This window comes from Pelodiscus sinensis, chromosome Z, assembly GCF_052426305.1.
Source record: "Pelodiscus sinensis isolate ZL-2025 chromosome Z, ASM5242630v1, whole genome shotgun sequence".
NCBI classification, from domain to species: domain Eukaryota; kingdom Metazoa; phylum Chordata; order Testudines; family Trionychidae; genus Pelodiscus; species Pelodiscus sinensis.
In genome coordinates this window covers 11,732,924-11,751,196 of record NC_143085.1, presented here as the reverse complement: position 1 = coordinate 11,751,196, position 18,273 = coordinate 11,732,924, and the positions used below count along the sequence as shown (strand labels likewise).

The 18,273-nt window shown below is 50.8% G+C and overlaps 1 protein-coding gene across 1 annotated transcript; it reads right to left on the bottom strand.

The window, feature by feature from the left end:
- Positions 1-289: 289 nt before the first annotated feature.
- On the bottom strand, positions 290-17,134 carry SLC8B1 (solute carrier family 8 member B1). The gene is made up of 15 exons (XM_075898214.2): positions 15,724-17,134; positions 10,700-10,852; positions 10,288-10,340; positions 9,592-9,648; positions 8,474-8,580; positions 7,485-7,652; positions 7,191-7,298; positions 7,024-7,086; positions 6,488-6,618; positions 5,498-5,639; positions 4,530-4,651; positions 4,027-4,180; positions 3,021-3,101; positions 1,682-1,746; positions 290-1,046 (listed from the first exon to the last, which is right to left on the bottom strand). The coding sequence occupies exons 1-15, from the start codon at positions 15,913-15,915 to the stop codon at positions 849-851; spliced, it is 1,794 nt and encodes a 597-aa protein (XP_075754329.2). The 5' UTR covers positions 15,916-17,134; the 3' UTR covers positions 290-848.
- Positions 17,135-18,273: the final 1,139 nt, after the last annotated feature.

The following is an 18,273-nucleotide window of genomic DNA, read 5'->3' as shown; positions in this document are numbered from 1 at the left end:
TAATGTTGAAATACTGACAAGCTGGAGGAGGACTTCTTACTCCAACTCATGTAACCCTCATTGTACAAGGAGTAAGGGAAGTTAGGGGAAGAGTGCTCTATTTTGAAAAAAGTGCAATGTAGGTGCTCCCATTTTCAAAATAAGCTATGCCACTGATGTAGCTCAATTTTCATAGCTTATTTCAAGTTAAGCCCTTCTGTGTATATGTACCCTTTCTGTGCCGCTGCAAAATTCCACTTAAGGCAACAGGTGTTTCCATTTACCCTCAGTTAAAATGCAGTGCAAAGGCTTCCTTTTAAAACAAATCTTTATTTAATTAAAAAAAAACCTATTCTAAATCTAAATAATTCCTTTATTTTAAAATCAAGTGGAACGGTAAATGCTGCTAGTAGAATCCCAGGGATGGTGTCGCAGTAGCCCTGGATTGAGCTCTGGGTATAGTCTGAGCACCAATGTAGCCTCAACTCCTGCAGCACTGGCTTCCTTTCCTGCGGTGGAAATGTCACTAGAACCTTAATGTACAGGCTCCAAAGCATGCCCCAGGATGTGGGAAATTCCAGGTGTCATACCTTCAGCTGAGAGAAATAGACACACTTCCAGAGCTGTGCTTGCAAGGAAGGCAGCACAGTCCCCCACATACTGGTGGTACCTCTTTCAGTGATTCACTGGAACTGGTCCAGCCAGCACAGGTGCAGAGACTCATGCCAGCTGCTTGCCTGCATCTGCCCATCCCACCACCAGCTCTTTCCCCTTCACAATCAGAAGCTTAGTCCAAGTCTTGTGGGCTCTTCAGCCTGCAACCACCATTCTCACAACATACATGGCAGGTCCTTCGAGGCTAGATGTCATCAGAGGGTTGTGAGCCGGATCACCTTGAACTCTGTCAGCAAAGCTACTGTGAGGAAGGCCAAGTAGTAGAGGAGAAGGCAGATACCATACCCTCTGCCCACCTGGAAGCACTGAGCTGGCACTGATATGAAGGAAAACACTAGGCTCAGCCCCAATGCTCCAGCCAGAATCCAGACCAGAAGGCCATCCAGCTCCAGCTGCGAAAGAAAAGGCAGGAGTTAATTATTGGTGCCACATGGTTTCTTCAGGTGCCAGTCCATCAATAGAGTGCATTAGTGCTGGAGGTTTATATTAAGGATGTGAGTGAAAGGTTAACCAGGAAGCATCACTGTTAAGGGTGATGCTTACTGGTTGGTAGGCCCAGGTGCATCAGAGGTTTAACCAGTTAACCAATTACACAGAATTTTACATCCCTAGTTTTATATACCACTGCTTAACCTTGTATCACTTGGAGGCATCTGCCAGAAACAGGTGCCCTTATGACAGCCTCCAAGATCAATTCTAAAAAGTCCAGAATAATCCTTGTCCTCAATGTGGGGCCAACCACTCTACCTGACCCTAAATGTGGGAATGGTCTCACCCTCCTCTTTCAGCTGTCTTCTGCCATTCAGCGATGAGTGTTTACCTCTAGCATACAGATATATAGCTGCTCTGATATGTCCCCACTCACCATCACAAGCTGTAACATATACAGGCATTGGTGAAGCTGTAACATGAACAGGCATTGGTGGTTCAACCAATGTATCTCACTTGTCCAGAGCAGGTAAGTGAAAGCAAGACAAGCCCTCTCCCAGAGCACAGGAGGAGCATGAGGTCAGCAAGAGAGCCCTACCTTTACCACCAGCTGACTGGTTGTCATCTGCAGCAAACAGCCCAGTCCCACTCCTACCAGCATATCTGTGGTCCGGCTCAGGAAAGAAAAGCCCTACAGGAAATGGAACTGGCCCTGGGGGCAAAAGGAGTCCCAACACCAGCTGGACCATGGGGTGAGAAATGGGTTGGACCTCTGTAACCTGCCACAGAAGGAAGGAACAGACAGCTGTGGCCTGTCCCCACACATTCACTAGAGAAAAGGCTTATTTTCACCAGCAGCCTACAGTCCAATACCTCTGAATAACTCTGAGACCTGGCTACAAGCCAGCTGCACCTCTGCTCTGAACTGCTACCATGGTGGAGACCCTACACTTATTTCAGATGAACTGAGCAGGAGTAAAAATGGCACCTTTAGTGCTGAGTCAGGCTAACTCCTCCTGGAGTCTTCTGGGCAAATGGGTTCTGAGCCTAAGTTCCCCTGATCACAGAGTGGGGCTTGCCTCATGGAAGGCTGCAACCAAAAGCAGGTGCTGAATGTGCATCTTTCAGCATAGCTTCGGAAAGTGTATGCAGGTTAGTGCCAGGGACTCCTGAGGTCTAATCCTGCCTCAGCCCTAACTTGCCACATGGATTGAGCCAAGTCAGTCTCTGTAGTCCTGTTTTCCCTTCAGAGCAGTGTAGTTACTGCTGCCTTCCTGGCATGAGCGGTGCAAAGGCTAATGGTCTGAGGCAGAACACCAGAAGTTCAAAGTCCAACTTAGGCTCTGATTTACTGGCTATTTGCAGCTATGTTGGCAGGGATGGCAGGTGGGTGGTTGCCCTAAAAATCAAAGTTAAGCTCATGCAAACCCTGGGAGAGTTGGTGTAAGTTTCCTGGGCACTGCCAAATGCCTCAATCCCCGCAAGCTCCTTCCTAAAGCTAGTCTTCACTCTGGAAACTGGCTTAGTGCATCCAGCCACCCTACCCACAACCAAACCTCTTGTGTGGGCTCACTGCAGCTAGATGAGATTTCTTTGTGTCCCCATGCAAAGCTACAACTCCCCTAGGGGACTAACACGGAGCCTGCAGCTGGATAGCTAGTTGGAAAAGAAAAGAATTATAGACTATTACGTAGAGGAAAACCCCTTAGCACAAGTTTAATAAAACCAGTTGTCAGAGTACTTTTCAAAGGAGGTCTGTATTGTTAGCCCTGTTTTACAGGTGGGAAAATAGAATCTTGCCCAAAGTTACCCAGCAGGTCAATGGCAGAGCTGTGAACAGAATCCTGAATTCCTGAGGTCCAGTTCAAAGCTTTACCCACTAGCCCATGTTGCCTGATTTAGCAGTTGCCCAAAGAAGATCTCGCTTGAAAGGATACTGAAGATGATGCCCCCAAAGCAAGCAGAGAAGGCCATGCGAGGGTATCCGTGCCGCGCCATGGTGAGGTCTGAGAAAGTGTCTGCAAATGAAGAACAAGGAACATTGTCCACGTGCACCATTGTTGCAGACGGCAGTCTCCAAGCTCGTGAGACGTGACATGAGGAAGGCTCAGTCTCAAGGGAGGCTTCTTCTGAGGTGTCCCCAGGTGGGATATGGATATTTTCATTGTCAAGGAATGGACCCCTCCTCAGACATGCGGTCCCAGCAACACTGCATAGCATACGTTAGCAAAGCCTCTGGGCTTAGATGCAGGTTGCACCAGCAAACTCTGACTCAGGCAGGGTAGACGCACTCTGCTGGCAGTGGAGCCCTAGCACCTCTGTGGAGACAAGCAAAGGACACGGGCTACCAGCCCCTAAGTGATCTGTAACACTGGGACTGCTTCCCACTCGTAACTTTGCTGGAAATGCCACCACCTAGCTACAGCTGGCTGGAACAAAGAGATCAACACAGTGGCAAAGTCCTGGATCTCCCGATATACAGCAGCCTCCGCTCTCTGCAGCATGATCTGTACCCTGGGGAATCGGCTACATGCTGCAGCTGTGGAGATGGGAAGTTCCTACTTTAAATGCAAATGACCCCTCTCCTCTCCACCCTGAAGCCAGGCGGGTGTAGGGTGGGGAGCTGTAGCTGAAGAAGACCTGCTTAATGAAGGGTGCCACGTGTTCAAATCAGCTGTCAACTACTCATGGCGTTAAGAGTGGTAATGGAAGCCACCAATCACTGCCACTGGCAGGCATGAAAGCCAGGCTCCATCAAGCACCTCATCCTGCTGGAGAACAGAGGGAGGTATGGTCTTCATCTGCAGCAGCTGCCAACGTCACTGCTTTTGCTATGACCGCAGCTGACTAGATCCAGACTAAAATTCCTGCCCCTGGCTTCAGGGCCAAGCTGCCAGTCTGCACTGGGAAATCCCCCTCTGCGCTGCATGTGGAGCCACTCACCTCCGATGCTGTTCCCCCAGGCCAGCAGTGTCAGGCCCAGCACAGTGTTGCTCAGCTGGAAAACCACTCCTAAGGTCCGCAGGACATTGACCACCTCCGTGGCAACTGCGTTGATCCACAGGGCGCTGGCTATGAAACCCAGGAAGGCAAACAGCTGCCAGGAGAGACAGGGCAGTACTGTGAGAGAGCACCTCCAGAGCAGCTCTGCCATGCCCTCTTCACGCCAGCACTAGGCAAGAAATGGGCCCCTCCCTCTATTGATGGGCAATTCACAGCTAGCCAGGCCCTGGATCCCAGATTTTCCCCCACAGGCAGCCAGAAGAGGAGCCAGGCCCAGGCACTCGATGACTTGTGGCTCTTCCCAGACATGGGCTGAGTGGAGAGCAGTCGGGGAAGGGTCCCTTCAGCTACAAAGCTGAGAAGCAGGGTCCCTGTGGCCATAGAGCTGAAGAGAGGATGGAGAGGGTCCTCCAGCCGCAGAGCTGTATGCCTGGGGTGCTTACACAGTGGTACTTGGGTGGCTCTTCATTCTTTGTAGTGCAGAAGACTGTTGTGGCCAGGAAAGTGCCAATCAGGAGTGTCAGGCCCCAGACTGGGAAGACGTCCTGGATTTTATACAGCCCATCTGCACGGGAGGGAAAGAAACCCTGGTGGGAATTGGCGCAGCCTGGCCCCGCTGGACCAGGTGGGCACCAACCGTCCCTCAGGCCCCGCAATGGTCTCTCCTGAGAGCCCCGGGAAGAAAGCAGAGTCTCAGTCCTCAGTGGCGCTCAAGGCCCCCAAATCTATATGGTCAGGATCCTTCGTGTAAGTTACATTAGCCTATAAGCTTGACTCTGGCCCCCTAGGGGCAACGCTGCTGGTGAGGACTGCCAGAGCACAGTGCACTCTGCACTCGCCCCACTCCCTTCCCAAAACCTCCTCCCCTCCCCAGTGCTGTGATCAGAGCAACTGCACCAAAGTCAAATATACCAGCTTTGCAGCAGCTGAGGATTTCCCCACACACTGAAATTCAGCCACCTCTGGATAGGGGAACAGTGCTGATTAGAAACAAAGCACCACTGTACTGCAGTGGGGACTGCCTGGGGCAGGACAGACTCCTCAACTTGATCTTTTTTGCCCTTGCAGAACAAACGGAGCCTCTGCTTTCCTGGCCACCCCCTACACAATTCTCAGTTCCTGTAGCTCAGAGCTGAGGGGGGTTGTGCAGGACTGTCAGAAGCTGGGACTCAGAAGTATTGTAGCTGACCTTCCCATCTCCTTCCTGCCCACCCTGTCCCCACAACAAGGAAGTGAGCCGAGCAGCCTGAGAATCGGTTGCACAATGCCTAGATTTCCAGCACGATTGTACTCAAGCACCTCAGCCCTCAACTTTCGTGCAGCTGCACTTGCTCCCTTCAATTCCAGCTGCAAAGCCAAGTGAGCCGCACTGCTTACAGGGGTACTACTGGGAGTAAGCCAGGGTTCTTACAGGCTCCAGATTTCAGCGTGAGGATGCAAACCAAGGGGCTGGTGATCAGGTGCAGGCAGTTAAGAGGTCTCTTCCAGTTCTGGTCCTCCTGATCGGGATCCACCACAGGCACTGTGAGCAACATCACAAACTCCACTGGCATCTGGGAAGAGACCGCCCACAAGGAGGCAGCTGACATGAGGCTGGACTTGCAGATGGGCCCAACAGAGCAGCCGACCGCAGCCTTCTGCACGCAGACCCCAGCCTTGCTTAGCCGGACAGTCACAGAACATCCGCTCTCCAAAGCCGAGGTTCATGGGATGCCCCCTCATGTGGCTCCAGCACCGCACGGATGATTCAGTGGCCAATACTTTCAAAGGAAGATCCCGGCCTTACTGACTCGTCCTTGGGGGCGGAGGCTCCCTTTCTGAAAACAGGCCATTTATGGAGATGCCCAACCGTGGATTTGGGCTGCTTCCCTTTAGGCACCCGGGCCTCGCTGTCTGGGTTGGCTACCTCTGCACTTGGCTGTCCCTGTCTGGAAAGCGCTCAGCTGGAAAGAGGTCAGAGGGCTCAGTGCAGTCCTGCGGGACCCAGCCAGACTCCTTTGGAATGGATGTGGGGTAAGGCCTCTGCCTCCAGAGAGAAACTGGTGGAGTGATGGGAGCCTGGGGCCTTTCACTTCTATCCCCAGTTCCTTTCCAGGCCAGCTCCCAGACACTTGTCTCCTGGACCAGCAACCCTCTGCTTGTATCCAGCAGACACAGAACATGCTGCTCAGGGGCTGTATCATAGCAGAGTCCTGACAGCTCGGCCAGCATGCTCAAGCTTCCATCCTTCAAGATGCTGCCTCCTCCCCCGGGGGCTGAGACTGGAAGAAGGTGGGGTGAATTGTCCATATCCTCAGCAATGAGGTTCTGCTTGGCTGGGTGTCCCACATCAGTCCGCACCCCGAACCCAGCCTCCCACCCCACACACTACAGGGCTAAAGAGGGACTGTGACCAAGGCACCTTGAAAATCTTGAAGAGTCTCCAGTAGCAGGATTTCCTCCTCCACTTCCTGTGATCCAGGGGGTTCAGGGACTTGGTCAGGATCTGTAAAGTCCCCTCCTCGGAGGGGAGCAGGGGCCGGTATTCCTCCTCTGTAAGAGAGGCACAAAGGCTGAGTTTCACTTCACAGTTACAGACACCGCATGGGACACCCAGGCCCTCCAAACTGTGCTGGAGCTGCTCCCTGTGTTGTACCCGGGTCTCTGACCCGGCTCCTCTTTTTCCCAAGGTTTGTCAGAGAGCTGTGCACACTCTGCCTCTTTGGGGATGCACATGTAGGTAGGTGCCCCTTCCTCAGCCCAGCTCCAGCTTAGAACCACTATTGTCCTGACATTCAAGGAAAATCTATTCTCCCTATTCACTAAGCCCCAGGCTCTCCAATCACAAGCATGGCCAACCGGAGAGCCACTCATGTCACGTGTGTTCATGGCCCACTCTGCCTACTCATGGTGATGGAGATGGAAAACATGGTACCAGCTAACCAGGAAAAGACCTACCATACTCCCCGCTGTGAACACTTGGTGGGGGGGAATCCTCATCTTCTGGGTTGGACAGATGATCTGGAGGAGACAAGAGAAGGGGTGCGTTGAAGGATCTCCAGAGTGCAAGTTGTTCATGGGGACCCAACAGGCGTAGCGGGCCCAGAGCATGGCAACTCCCTTACCTGGCTGTCCGGAGCCAGCAGGGGACACCCCATCACCACGCTGCCTCCTATGGATCCAGGTGCAGATCACAACTGTGAGGACGTAGAAGACGTACAGCCCAAGATAGCCTGGTCAAGAGAAGAGGAAATGGCTCAACACTCAGACTCCTGCATCCACACGGCCCCCTGCAGCCACACAATCTCACCTTCTACCTGCCACTCTCTTACACTCATCAAAAGTGCTCCTACTGGTGGTGTTTACTGCCACTGGCTCTCTGCCCCACCAGAGCGGTTTGCAGCAGGCTGGTCACTTACTCAGAGCCCCTGCCAGCGTGATCCTCCTGAAGTACAGCATGGCGAAGGTCAGGAACACGGCCACCATGTAGAAAATGGCATCCCTGAGGAACGGCCTGGAGGCCACCATGAAGGGTCTGAGCAGGGCAATCCCGCCAGCCACCACCGTGGTCACAAACACACCCGCACCTGTGAACACAAACGTGGCCAAGTCAGCGCTGCTGCCAGGAGAGTCCCTCTGGTTCCTTGGCACTCAACAGCTGCAAGGGCAAGTGTGCGTGTGTGTGTGTGTGTGTGTGTGCGTGTGTGTGCGCGCGCGTGCGCGGAGGAGGGAGTTTGAGCATTGGCCTGTTAAACCCAGGGTTGTAAGTTCAATCCTCGCAGAGGCCATTTAGGGATTTGGGGCAAAACTTTGTAAGGGATGGTACTTGGTCCTGCTGTGAAGACAGGGGACTGGACTCAATGAGCTTTGAAGTCCCTTCCAGCTCTAGGAGATAGGCAATCTCCATTAATGTATTTTATTTATAATTTATTTTAAAATAATTTATGGAACACACCTCACAGCAAGCCCTGGCCATGGCCCAGGGCAAGGGCAAAGTCATAGTCACGTTCCCCACTTCCTCGGGGGCCAGACAAATCGGAGTGAGGAGCTGACTGGCAGTATGAACCAACAGCATCTCATGCTGGCCAGGTGATGCATCAGCACCCACCGCAGTCCCACAGGAGGCCACCCTGCCTACTGGGGCAAGGGACTGAAAGTTAGGACACATGCCCAAAGCTCTGCAGAGATGTGGGGGTGATGGGACGTTGGTTAGGAAAGCCCCGTGCACAGAGGGAGCTCTGAAGTGGTCATCTCTGGAGCAGACACAAGAAAAGTAAAACAGGAAGGAAGCTAAAGCCGAGGCAGAGGAGGGGGACGTGCACGGAGAAGGACTGGCTAGCCTCAGCCGAGCACATTGTGGTCCTTGAAGGGAAGTGTGAACACAACGGGCAAGGGTGCTTCTCCATACCAAAGAGAGCGCCAATAGCCAGTCCAGCAGTCCGGGGGTCAGAGAAGGCCACCACAGCACTGAAGACATCTGGAGCACCATTCCCAAAGGCCAGGAAGGTGACGCCATGAAGAGGAGAATGTCAAGGAAGTGTGGATGCTGAACCTTTTCCAATCTAGTCCCCTCCCTCTTTCCTACAGGTGCTGCTACTCAAAGTGCAGAAAAGATGGCTCCTGCCATCCAGGCCCCAGGAATTCCCACCAGGGAACACAGCTGAGACAGTCTGGCCCATCCTGTGGCAGATCTCGTTTGCACTCCCCATGCTGTCACTGGCTTGCTGGGTGACCTCTTTGCCTCAGTTACTCCTTCTGTAAAACAGCTGTGGGCTGTTTTGGACAACATGGCTCTGGACAGAAGGTGCGACAGTAATTCAGGGGACTAAAGCAGGACACTGCCACTGTGCTTAGAGCTTCATGACTCCTGACCTGGCTTTGCAATAGTGCATGAGAATCTGGAAAGCACCAACCTATCTTTGTTCCCATTGATCTCTGGACAAAACCCCCTCCTGGCTTCAAAGGGAGCAGAGTTAGAGTCAGACCGGCACTGAGGCCATGTGCAAATCCCCTGCCTGGCCCTTATCTCAGCCAGAGATCTTTGAGCTCTCTGGATGGTGACTGCTAGCAGGGACTTCACTGCACCTGGACTCACTGGAGATAGACCACCCTCTCCTTGCATCCTCATTCCCCCATCTTCATTCTTACAGACCAGCTGTTGGCAGGTAGATTCTCCCAGGGGCTAGTAGCTGGCTGGTTCAGGTAATGAAGGCCAGTGTTCTAATAGGGTTTCTAACATTCATTTCTAGCCAGTCCTTGGCTTTGGCCAGCTGCCCCCTGCCAACACAGCCCTGACATGAATGTCTCCCTTCTCTCCTGACACACCAGAGCCATGGTTGCTCTCCCCTGTCCACCACTCTCCATACACATCCTGCACTTTCACATCCTCAGGAGTTTCCCCTATTTTCTTGCTGTTGCTCTGCATTTGAAATTGGCCCTCACTTGCTTCCCCTCCTCCCTGTTTTTTTCTCCTATCTGTTCTCCCAGCAACCATGGCCCAGGGTGAATGGCGATCAGAAGGATACTGCTACGTTGTGAGCCAGTCTCAGATTGATGGAGATCGCAGACAAATTGGGGCAAAAGCTAGAAGGAGAGAAGACGCAAGAACATAGAATGAGTCTCAATCGCTGGCGCTACTGAGAGAACAATCCAGTCTGTTTATCAGCTAATGAATACCAAGGCTCAAAGCAGGCAGGGGCTGGTCACCCTGGCTGGAACCAGTGAGGTGTAGGGAAGGTCCTGCACCTCCCTGCATAGTCTTTCCCCTGCTGCTCCAGTCCCAGCCTCCCTCCACACTCAGCTCTGTCGATGCACCTTAGCCCTGACTTGCAGCCGCTCGGTAGTGCTGCTCTGCACGCTGCATTTAGATTGCACACCAGCAGCCACAAGGGTCCTGACAGCCCCTGTCTCCATAAGTGACTGCTGAGAAAACAGGAGGCAGGGGCTTCCAGCAGAGTCCAGATCTGAAATCCCTCTCCCAAGTAGACAGAGGTGCACCCCACATGGGGCCCTGCTTGGGGTTATGAGGGTTTGGAGCCACTTCTTGTCTTTAGGGCAGGGGTGGCAGGGAGCAGAATCACCCTGCTGGCCATCTCTAGCCCTGCTTGTACCTGAGCTAGACACAGGGCAATGAAACTGTTCTGAATGCGAGAGGCCTGGCCCATTTTGACCACACCACCCTTCTCCCCCCAGGGGAAGGAACTGTCCAGAGTGACTACTCACAACTTCTCAGCAGTCACGCCGAGGATGAGGAACAGATACAGCAGCCAGAGAACCTGCAGTAAGCCAACAGTGAATTAGCAAAGAGCAGAACACAGAGGGAGGGGTAAAGATAAAACACATGGACATCTGGGTAACCCTCTTCCCCCCAAAAAATAGCAGTGGGAGTAAAAGGGGGCAGAGATAGAAGCTGCTGATGTTTTGTGCTTAGCTGTGCCCAGCCCTGGCCTTTCTCTGCTCCCCTCTGGGCTCTTCACAGGGCCAAGAGGCAGGTCCCACCAAGGGCTGTGCTTCCCTGTGTCTAACACTCGCCGCCACCTTGCCAAGCAGGTGAGTTGTTTTCTCCTTCACATTCCCTCCTTGTGGGGCTTTTCCCCTTTATCTCCTACAGCCGCTCTCCTGCGGCAATCCTTACGTATAAGGTCACCACCAGCGGCAACAGTGCGGAGGGGAAGGCACAGAAGACCCCGTTGAGGTAATTGAGGAAGCCGCTGTCCATTTGGCAGTCCTGGTTGGTCTGGATGAAGCTGCACCAGTCGGAGCTCTTCTTGTTCCACACTTCCCAGCACTAAACAACAAAGAAGGAGTCAAACCAAGCTTCTGTGCAACTGGAAAGCCAGGGCATAGCAGAAGTTTGCCCTGAAAAGCAGGTTCACTGGTCTTTGCTCACTCTGAGCTGGTCAACAAGTGGCTGCAGGTTGGCATCTCTATCCATGTGCTCTCTATGATGTATAGTCTAGTGGGTAGGCACTGGCTTGCACCTCAAATGTGGGATCTCCTGGCTCTGACACTAACTTGCTGACTGACTTTAGGCAAGTCACTACTCTGTGCCTGAGTTTCCTCCCCTGTAAGGTGGGGATGATGATAGCAGCTTCACCTCAAGTGCTTTAATTTCTAGGCCTGAAAAGTGCGATCAAGGCGCTAGATCTTACCACCTGTATTACAGTACTAACTCCAGATTCCAAGCAGCGGGAGGCCTGGCTGTGTCAGGAGCTGCACAGACTCATTGTGAGAAGCATGCCATGAGCTGAAGAGCACACAATCCCACTCCACAAGAAAAAATGGAAACTGGGGCAAGGAGTAGGGCAGTAACTTCCCCAAGGTTCCCCCGGCAGCTCACTCAGTGATAGAGCGGACAGTGAGACCCAGGTGCCATCACTGTCATACCTGGTGGGGGCCTCAGCTACATTGCTCAACAGGAGACCTGCAATTCTACAGCCATGCTGCTTGTCTCCACACAACCCTCCCAGTGGCCAGCATGTCTGTTGTGTGGTGACAAGGCTCCAACATTTCTCGAATGTTGTCCTGCCCACTTCTCCCATCTTTGTTGTTGCTACCTGTGGGGCTGCACCTAGAAGAATCAAAGGGAGATTTACAGATCCCCTTTTTGTCCACTTTGGTCCAGCCCAGCGACAGAACGCAGTGAAGGCAAAGCACACGTAATGCCTAATGCCAGGTTGGCTCAGCAGCCGTGAGGATCAAAGCTGGGACCTCTGAGTCTTACACCACAAGTCTCTCTTTGTATTGCTGTAGTGCTTAGGGCAGAGGACTGCAACTTACGGTTCAGTATGGAACCAAATATGGCTCTCTTGCCATGCCTAAAATGCATGCAACTTCTTAAATTAAAAATTAATTCAAAATGTTTAAAAAAATCCCCACAAGTAGCTTCAATGCGTGCATGAACCTGAATGTGACCAGTTATGATGTAAACGTCAAAGAAATGCGTGAAAAGATGCAGCAGAAGCAGAAGTCCATTAAATAAGTGTGCAAGTACAATCTTTCACTTATGCTATTATCAATCATGTTAAGTTGTATATTTTCAATCGGACAAACAGGCATTCTTATACAGCTCTTTGTTGACCACTTGTTCTGAATTTTGATGTCGTTTGGCTCTTTGGTTTGAAAAGGTCACCGACCCCTGGCCTAGGAGCTGTTCTAATCCTGGACCATGACTCATTTGCGCTAGGTGTTGTACAAACAGAAAGACAGTCCCTGTAGGAGATGTGTCAATCGCTAGATGTACCCCTGAGTGGGTCATACATTATGTCACAGAAAGGAACCAGATCTGTTGGTTGCACCCTTGCCTAAGGAGCTACAGTCAGGTTCCCTGACATTGTATAGCTAAGGTAGAGAATTTTTCACACTTGAATCTAAGCCTTTGTCTCGGTTGTTGAATGTCTTAAATTCTAGCAGTGTGAGCCTCAGTTCATTGCCTGTGCTGCTAACACTTGGGATCATTTCACACCCTCACACTCTCTTACTCTATCCAAAGGACCCACAGGTGAGTGTGACACAGCCAGTGTCTCTGGTGCAGACTTTGGACTGCGCCAGTACGGGACAGGGCATGCTTCCCCCTCTGCACAGCAAGGGAGAGTCAGTGCACAGGGCCTGCTGGAGTGTTTTTGCCTATCTTGGAGCATGCAGCGCCTCTTTGGGACATGAGGAGTGACTGAGAAGGAGCTAGAACTTTGTGACCAGAACTTAGAGCTGCTGGGTTAATAAATCCTCAGTGTAGACAGGATAATCCAGGCAGAGTTGCGTTTAGGGCCTGCATGGAGCCAGAAACTCCATTCCAAAGATAAAGCTGACTGGGGATATTAACCTCGCAGCCTGTTATTCACCATTTAAATACTAAGCCAGCATCTCAGAAACCTCCAGCTGAGCTAGGTGGAGGGTCTGATTGCATTACCACAAGCAGGAGCAGCCTGATCAATCAGAGCCACCCGTCTTATAAGCATGCTGCAGTCCTGACAAGTGAGGGCTGGAATGAAGCCACATGGCCCAGCAGGCCTAAAACTGAGTTGCTAACAGGGCCTGCACCAGCAGTTAAAGGGAACACTTCACTCCTACAATCTCCATCAGTAGATTCCACAGCTTTATCTCCACTTAACTGATGGAGAAACTGACAGCTGGTTTGCACTAGAAAATTAGATTGACCCAGTTACATTGCTGGGGGAGAGGGTGTTGTTTCACACACTGAGTGATGTAGTTAACCCTCAGGTAAGCAGCATTAAGTCAGCAGGAGAATTCTTCCACAGAGCTTGCTATCCCCTCAGGAAGGTGGATTAATCATATCAACTGGCTGGCCCCCTCCCTTCTGCACAGGCAGTGTCTATACTGAAGTCTGCCAGCTGCTGTGTTGCAAATGAACACAAGCCCTGGGAAGAAATGATTTTTCCAAGGTCACTCAGCAAGTCAGAGCCAGGAATAGAACCCAGGTCTCCCATGTCAAAGCCCCTTACCCAGTAGGCTGCAGCACAGTGAGGTTAAGTCTGCAGGGCTGTGATCCCCAGTTTTATCATTTCAAACCACCCTCTTTGGCTTTCCAGAGCAGCATGAATCTTAGTGTCTTTGGTATGAAAATTGAATTGCAGGGGAAGTAGGGAAGTCTAAAAAAGTACACCTAGACTCATCCCTGTCATTTCAAAGGGAAGAACTGCATTGATTTGTTGTCGGTCCTGAGGAGGGAAGGCTGCTACAGTGCATCAGTCTTGAGCTAATGCTAGATGCTAAGGAATTGAATCAAACTGAGCAGCATAAGGTCAGAAGAGATCGAGCTTCTATGAATTTCTGAAATTCCAGAAAGTCTGTGGATGCTACTGGCTTCCTTTCCAAATCTTTCCTTTTCAGAGAGGTTAGGTTGAATACACTGCTTGCTCTCTGCTGAGCTAGGACAGTTTCTCTGGGGATCTTCAAAACCCATCAAGAGGCGTTATCAGTAAAGCCACTGATGAGTTTCCAGCCATGTGCTTAGCCAGCAAGAGAGACCACAAAGTTGCAGTTTGCTGTCACTCAACAGCACAGCTTTCAAAGATGCAGTAATCTTGCAAAGCCAGAGCGTTAGACCTGGAGCTGTGCTTTCCAGTGGCATAAAGCACGTGTCTCCGGCCTAGGCCTGGCTTGAGATAAAAAACATTGTTCCCTTTGTTCTGATTACTATCTTCCTTCCACTTAACTCCCTTGAGATTACTGCAATGGGTACTTAACTCGTGCTCATATGACATCCACAAGTGCCACATACATGCCCCATATCGCACATCTACACACTAACTCACTAACTGGGTAATAGCACTTCCCACACAATATCTTAACTGTAAAAACTGTTATAAGAATCATAAAATGCTGACGTTATGGGAGTCTCATTTATTTAAAGTGGGCTGGCTGTATCTTGTGCAACTCAACCCCAGTTTGGACCCTTAATGTTATGCTGGATCCCATTTCAAGTCAATCCAAATACTCCCATGATTTTGGCACATTTGGAAAAATCACATGCTAAACAGAAAGCCAGTTTTAGCTTTAACTACCCACAGTTCTGAAAGAACAGCGGTCACTTTTGCTTACCTGCAGTTACAGGGACTGCATTGACCTACTGACGAAAATCACATGGGAAAGACTGTGGCAAAAGTCTTAGCCTGCCAAACCAGCACAAAGAATTTAGGCTCAGTAAATGACTGAAAATGCTAATCTTGGACAGTACGGGAGACAAACATCCAGCTAAGGGAGCGGCTGAATATAAAGCTCCTATCTGCCCCCCCACCAGCCAATCTGGGGAATTCACAATTCTTGTGGAGAGGTAGTCCTATGAGCAGGTCGATGATAGGTTACACCAGAGCGTTAATGTGCTGCTGGGAAGCAATTGCATTGCTCCTCAGCCTCTGGCCTCAATCATTTCCTCACCTTAAAGCTCTACTTAATGGTAAAAATCTAACAAATTGGTAAATGGAACTTACCACTTGGCTGTTCCCTAGGTCTGACATCAACAGGGTGAATCAGCAGGTAATACCCCATATCATTGTGAACAAACCAAGCAGGACCCGTATATATGTTAATGAGGCTTTGATCAGAAGCAGCTACTCCTTCCTCCAGATGTCTCTGCAGTTTACCCTTCCCATTCCTCCTATCACTCAGTTTACTACTCACTTCTGTTACTAATACAGATGTAATACATGCAGGGCCTAGTCAGTGTCCTGCCAGCTCCTCCAGGGCAACTTCTGGGTAAGTGCAGGCACAAAAGCTATCCCTCTGGCTGTCTAGGAACCGTAAATGCTGCCCTCTCTTTCACCTAACCTCTCATGGTCTCTACAGTCCAAGCACAGCATGTTAATGCATCAGGATAATAATACTGGGTTGGTGCTTTCCATCTCAGCACTTTCCAGAGAAGGTGAGCCTGCTCAGGTTTGAAAGACGAGGAGGGAAAGGGGGGGGAGACCTGTAACAAACCCACTCCTATCCTCTGCTGGAGGAATTCCTGCCCCAGGAAGGGACATGGTAGGTACCATGGGGCAGACTGCACAAGAAGTTAATTCTCAGCTGATGCCAGTGTAGCACTGCTGATTTACACCAGCTAAAAATCTGACCCCAAAGACAGTGGAAGCCCCTCTTCTAGTGCTCTGTCAGTCTGAACTATCCCGGCTGTACCCAAAGAGCTAAGATACTTACATCAATAGTCTTGCCCTGGTAGTGGGCATTCCGGATGCCATCAGCCTCTCTCCCGATTTCCAGATGGGCAGGCATTTGGCTCCCAACACCTTGTGATCTAGCAACAGCTCTTGAAACAGCAGCACTGCAGCTCAGCATCCAGAGCACACCCAGAATCCAGAAAGCCTTCAGGCCCTCAGACCTCACTGCCATCCTGAGGCTGTGTCAGAGTTCAATGCACCTCCTTCTAACTCTAAAACCAGTCCTTTGAACTATTATGGCACCTCGGCTTCTCCTGGATCAGTATCTCCAACAGTGAGTTCCTTGGGCAGGAGGTCTGTTTGGTAAATTTTGCAAGCTGGGACGTTTCAGCCGTTGATGGAAATAGAGAAGTAATGTGCAGGCCAATTAATGTTTGCACAGGACTGTGCTGCCACAGGACCTAGGATTCTTTTACACACAGATTTCTTGACAGGGATAAAAAGGCAAATAAACTGTAGCAGGCAGAACTCCTTAACCTCCCTTTGGAGCATCCACGGAAGAGCGAAAGATTAACAAAGACAGGGAAGGGTTAAAAAAAAGGTTACAGCGAAAGTCAAACAGAACTAGCAGAGAAGGCAGAATTTCTTCATCCTCAAATACCACACAATGTCCTTTCTACAGCGTATCGAGAAATGTGGCTGGCTCCTGGATGAAGCACACAGGAACCTTTAAAGCAGCCCGCGCCCCATTCTGCTGGAGTAGCAGCAATGGGATAGAACACCTGGCTTCCCGGCGGGGTTCCTTGTCATTCGCACTGGGCAGCACAGTCGTTGTGATCTGGATGCCTGTTTATATACAGGCTGCGAAACGCCTCCGGAAAGCGAGGGGTTAAAAGGAAAATATCTGGTCCTTCCAGCTTGAAAGGTGTCATCAAAGCCTGTGGAATTGTCTTCCTGTCCAGGGCTTGCAAAACGCCTGCATCAGCACGCAGCGAAGTAAACAAGGCTGGCCCGCCCGAGGCTTATGTCAACCATGACCCAGGTCGCCCGGACTCCAGGATAAAACTTGGACATTGCAAAAGCTGAACCTGGCCACCTCTCTGGACCCTGAGCAGCGGCCGAGGGGGGGCCCCCAGGAAAGCTCGGGCACGTTTAATCCAGGCCATAAACTTTACAAATACGAGCGAGCAGTGGGGACCCACCCTAAAGCGTCCCTTTCTGTAGGGAACTTCGCTTCCCCCGGCCGCGGCGGCTCCAAGCACTCGTAGCAGCCAGCTCCAGTGTGTTCTTCCAGGGCTCGCCTGCGCGGGGCTGATGCTTGGCCTGCGGCGGCCGGGCTCTGCTCACGTGTATCCAGGCAGCTAATTCCCATAGAGCGAGCAGGCGACCAACCCCTCCGCCGGTCTCAGCCGCTTTCCTCTTCAGACACCGACAAGGGCCAGCCTCTCTTAAAGAGACAAGCTCCTCTTATTTTTCTTAAACAGCCTGAGATTTTCCTCTCGTGTGAGCTCCTGTCCCCTTCCACCTTCGTTTCCCCCTGCCATTAAAACAAATATCAAATCAAAGACTTTAACCAGAAATCTTTGGGGGGAAGTAATGAATCCCCATGTGGGGATCTTTACACCTCCTCCTATTCCCCTTCAAAAAACAATCTCAGCCTGCTTCACTAAGGTGGGTGAACATCAACATCCTCCTTTTCATGGGAAAACTAAGGCACAGGAGAGGAGGACTGTGACATAGCTGGGGGTGACAGCCGATCTGAGAGCGATAGCCAATCGGTTTTCCCATCCAGTTATAATTGTGAGATTGGAAAAAAAAATCCCATACAAAAATGTTCCTGGACTGAAAATCCCCCCAATTTTATTTAGGTCAGTCCAAAAGTTTTCTTTGTATTTCAACCATGTTTGTGTGTGTTTGTTTGGTTTGGGTTATCGTTGTTGTTGTTTTGTTTTTTGTAATGCTGTGTGTAGTTTACATTTTGAATTGAAGTTGTTTTGAAGTGGAAAACTGAACACTTTCAACTGTAGACAATGTTGAAATGAGGCATTCCAATGAAGTTGAAGCTTTTTATTCTTCAGACATTCTTCAACATGGGACATTTGTCAGATCTGACCACAGCCTGTGGCAAGTATTGGTTTCTGCAAACTGGCTTTGCCCATGACAAAATAGTCACTTGAAAGATTCCCTACCAGCTCCAGCCCTGAGCTAGCAAATGTCCAATAGGACTGCTCCTTTGAGCCATTAAGGCACTTGCAGGTTTGGGGCCTAGCCCACCATACCAGACCGTTTTGTAATGAAACCTTACAGTAGTCAGAACCTGCTCAGAAGGGACTCATATTGAAACTCTTTGTAAGGAAGTGAGACTAAAAACCCAGGGTTGCTTCATTGCACTACAGGGGGCAAAAACTTCAGCTCTGCTCTGACGGAAGTCAAGCAAGGAAGTCCCATTCAGCCTACCCCTACAAATGAGGCAGGAGAGCTTGTTTGCAAGATGACTGAAAGCTGCGTAACCAAGATTGAGCTACATTCAAGCCGTGGAGTATCCCAAACTTTATTAGCCCACTCACGGAGGTCCAGGTAGGCCCACTCC

Coding starts and splice junctions, on each gene's coding strand:
- SLC8B1 (XM_075898214.2), bottom strand. CDS start 15,915: ATGGCAGTGAGGTCTGAGGGCCTGAAGGCTTTCTGGATTCTGGGTGTG. Junction 6,619..7,023: donor TGTTCACAGCGGGGAGTATG/GTAGGTCTTTTC, acceptor CCTCTCTTACAG/AGGAGGAATACCGGCCCCTG. Junction 3,102..4,026: donor CTGGGGGAACAGCATCGGAG/GTGAGTGGCTCC, acceptor CTTCATTTGCAG/ACACTTTCTCAGACCTCACC.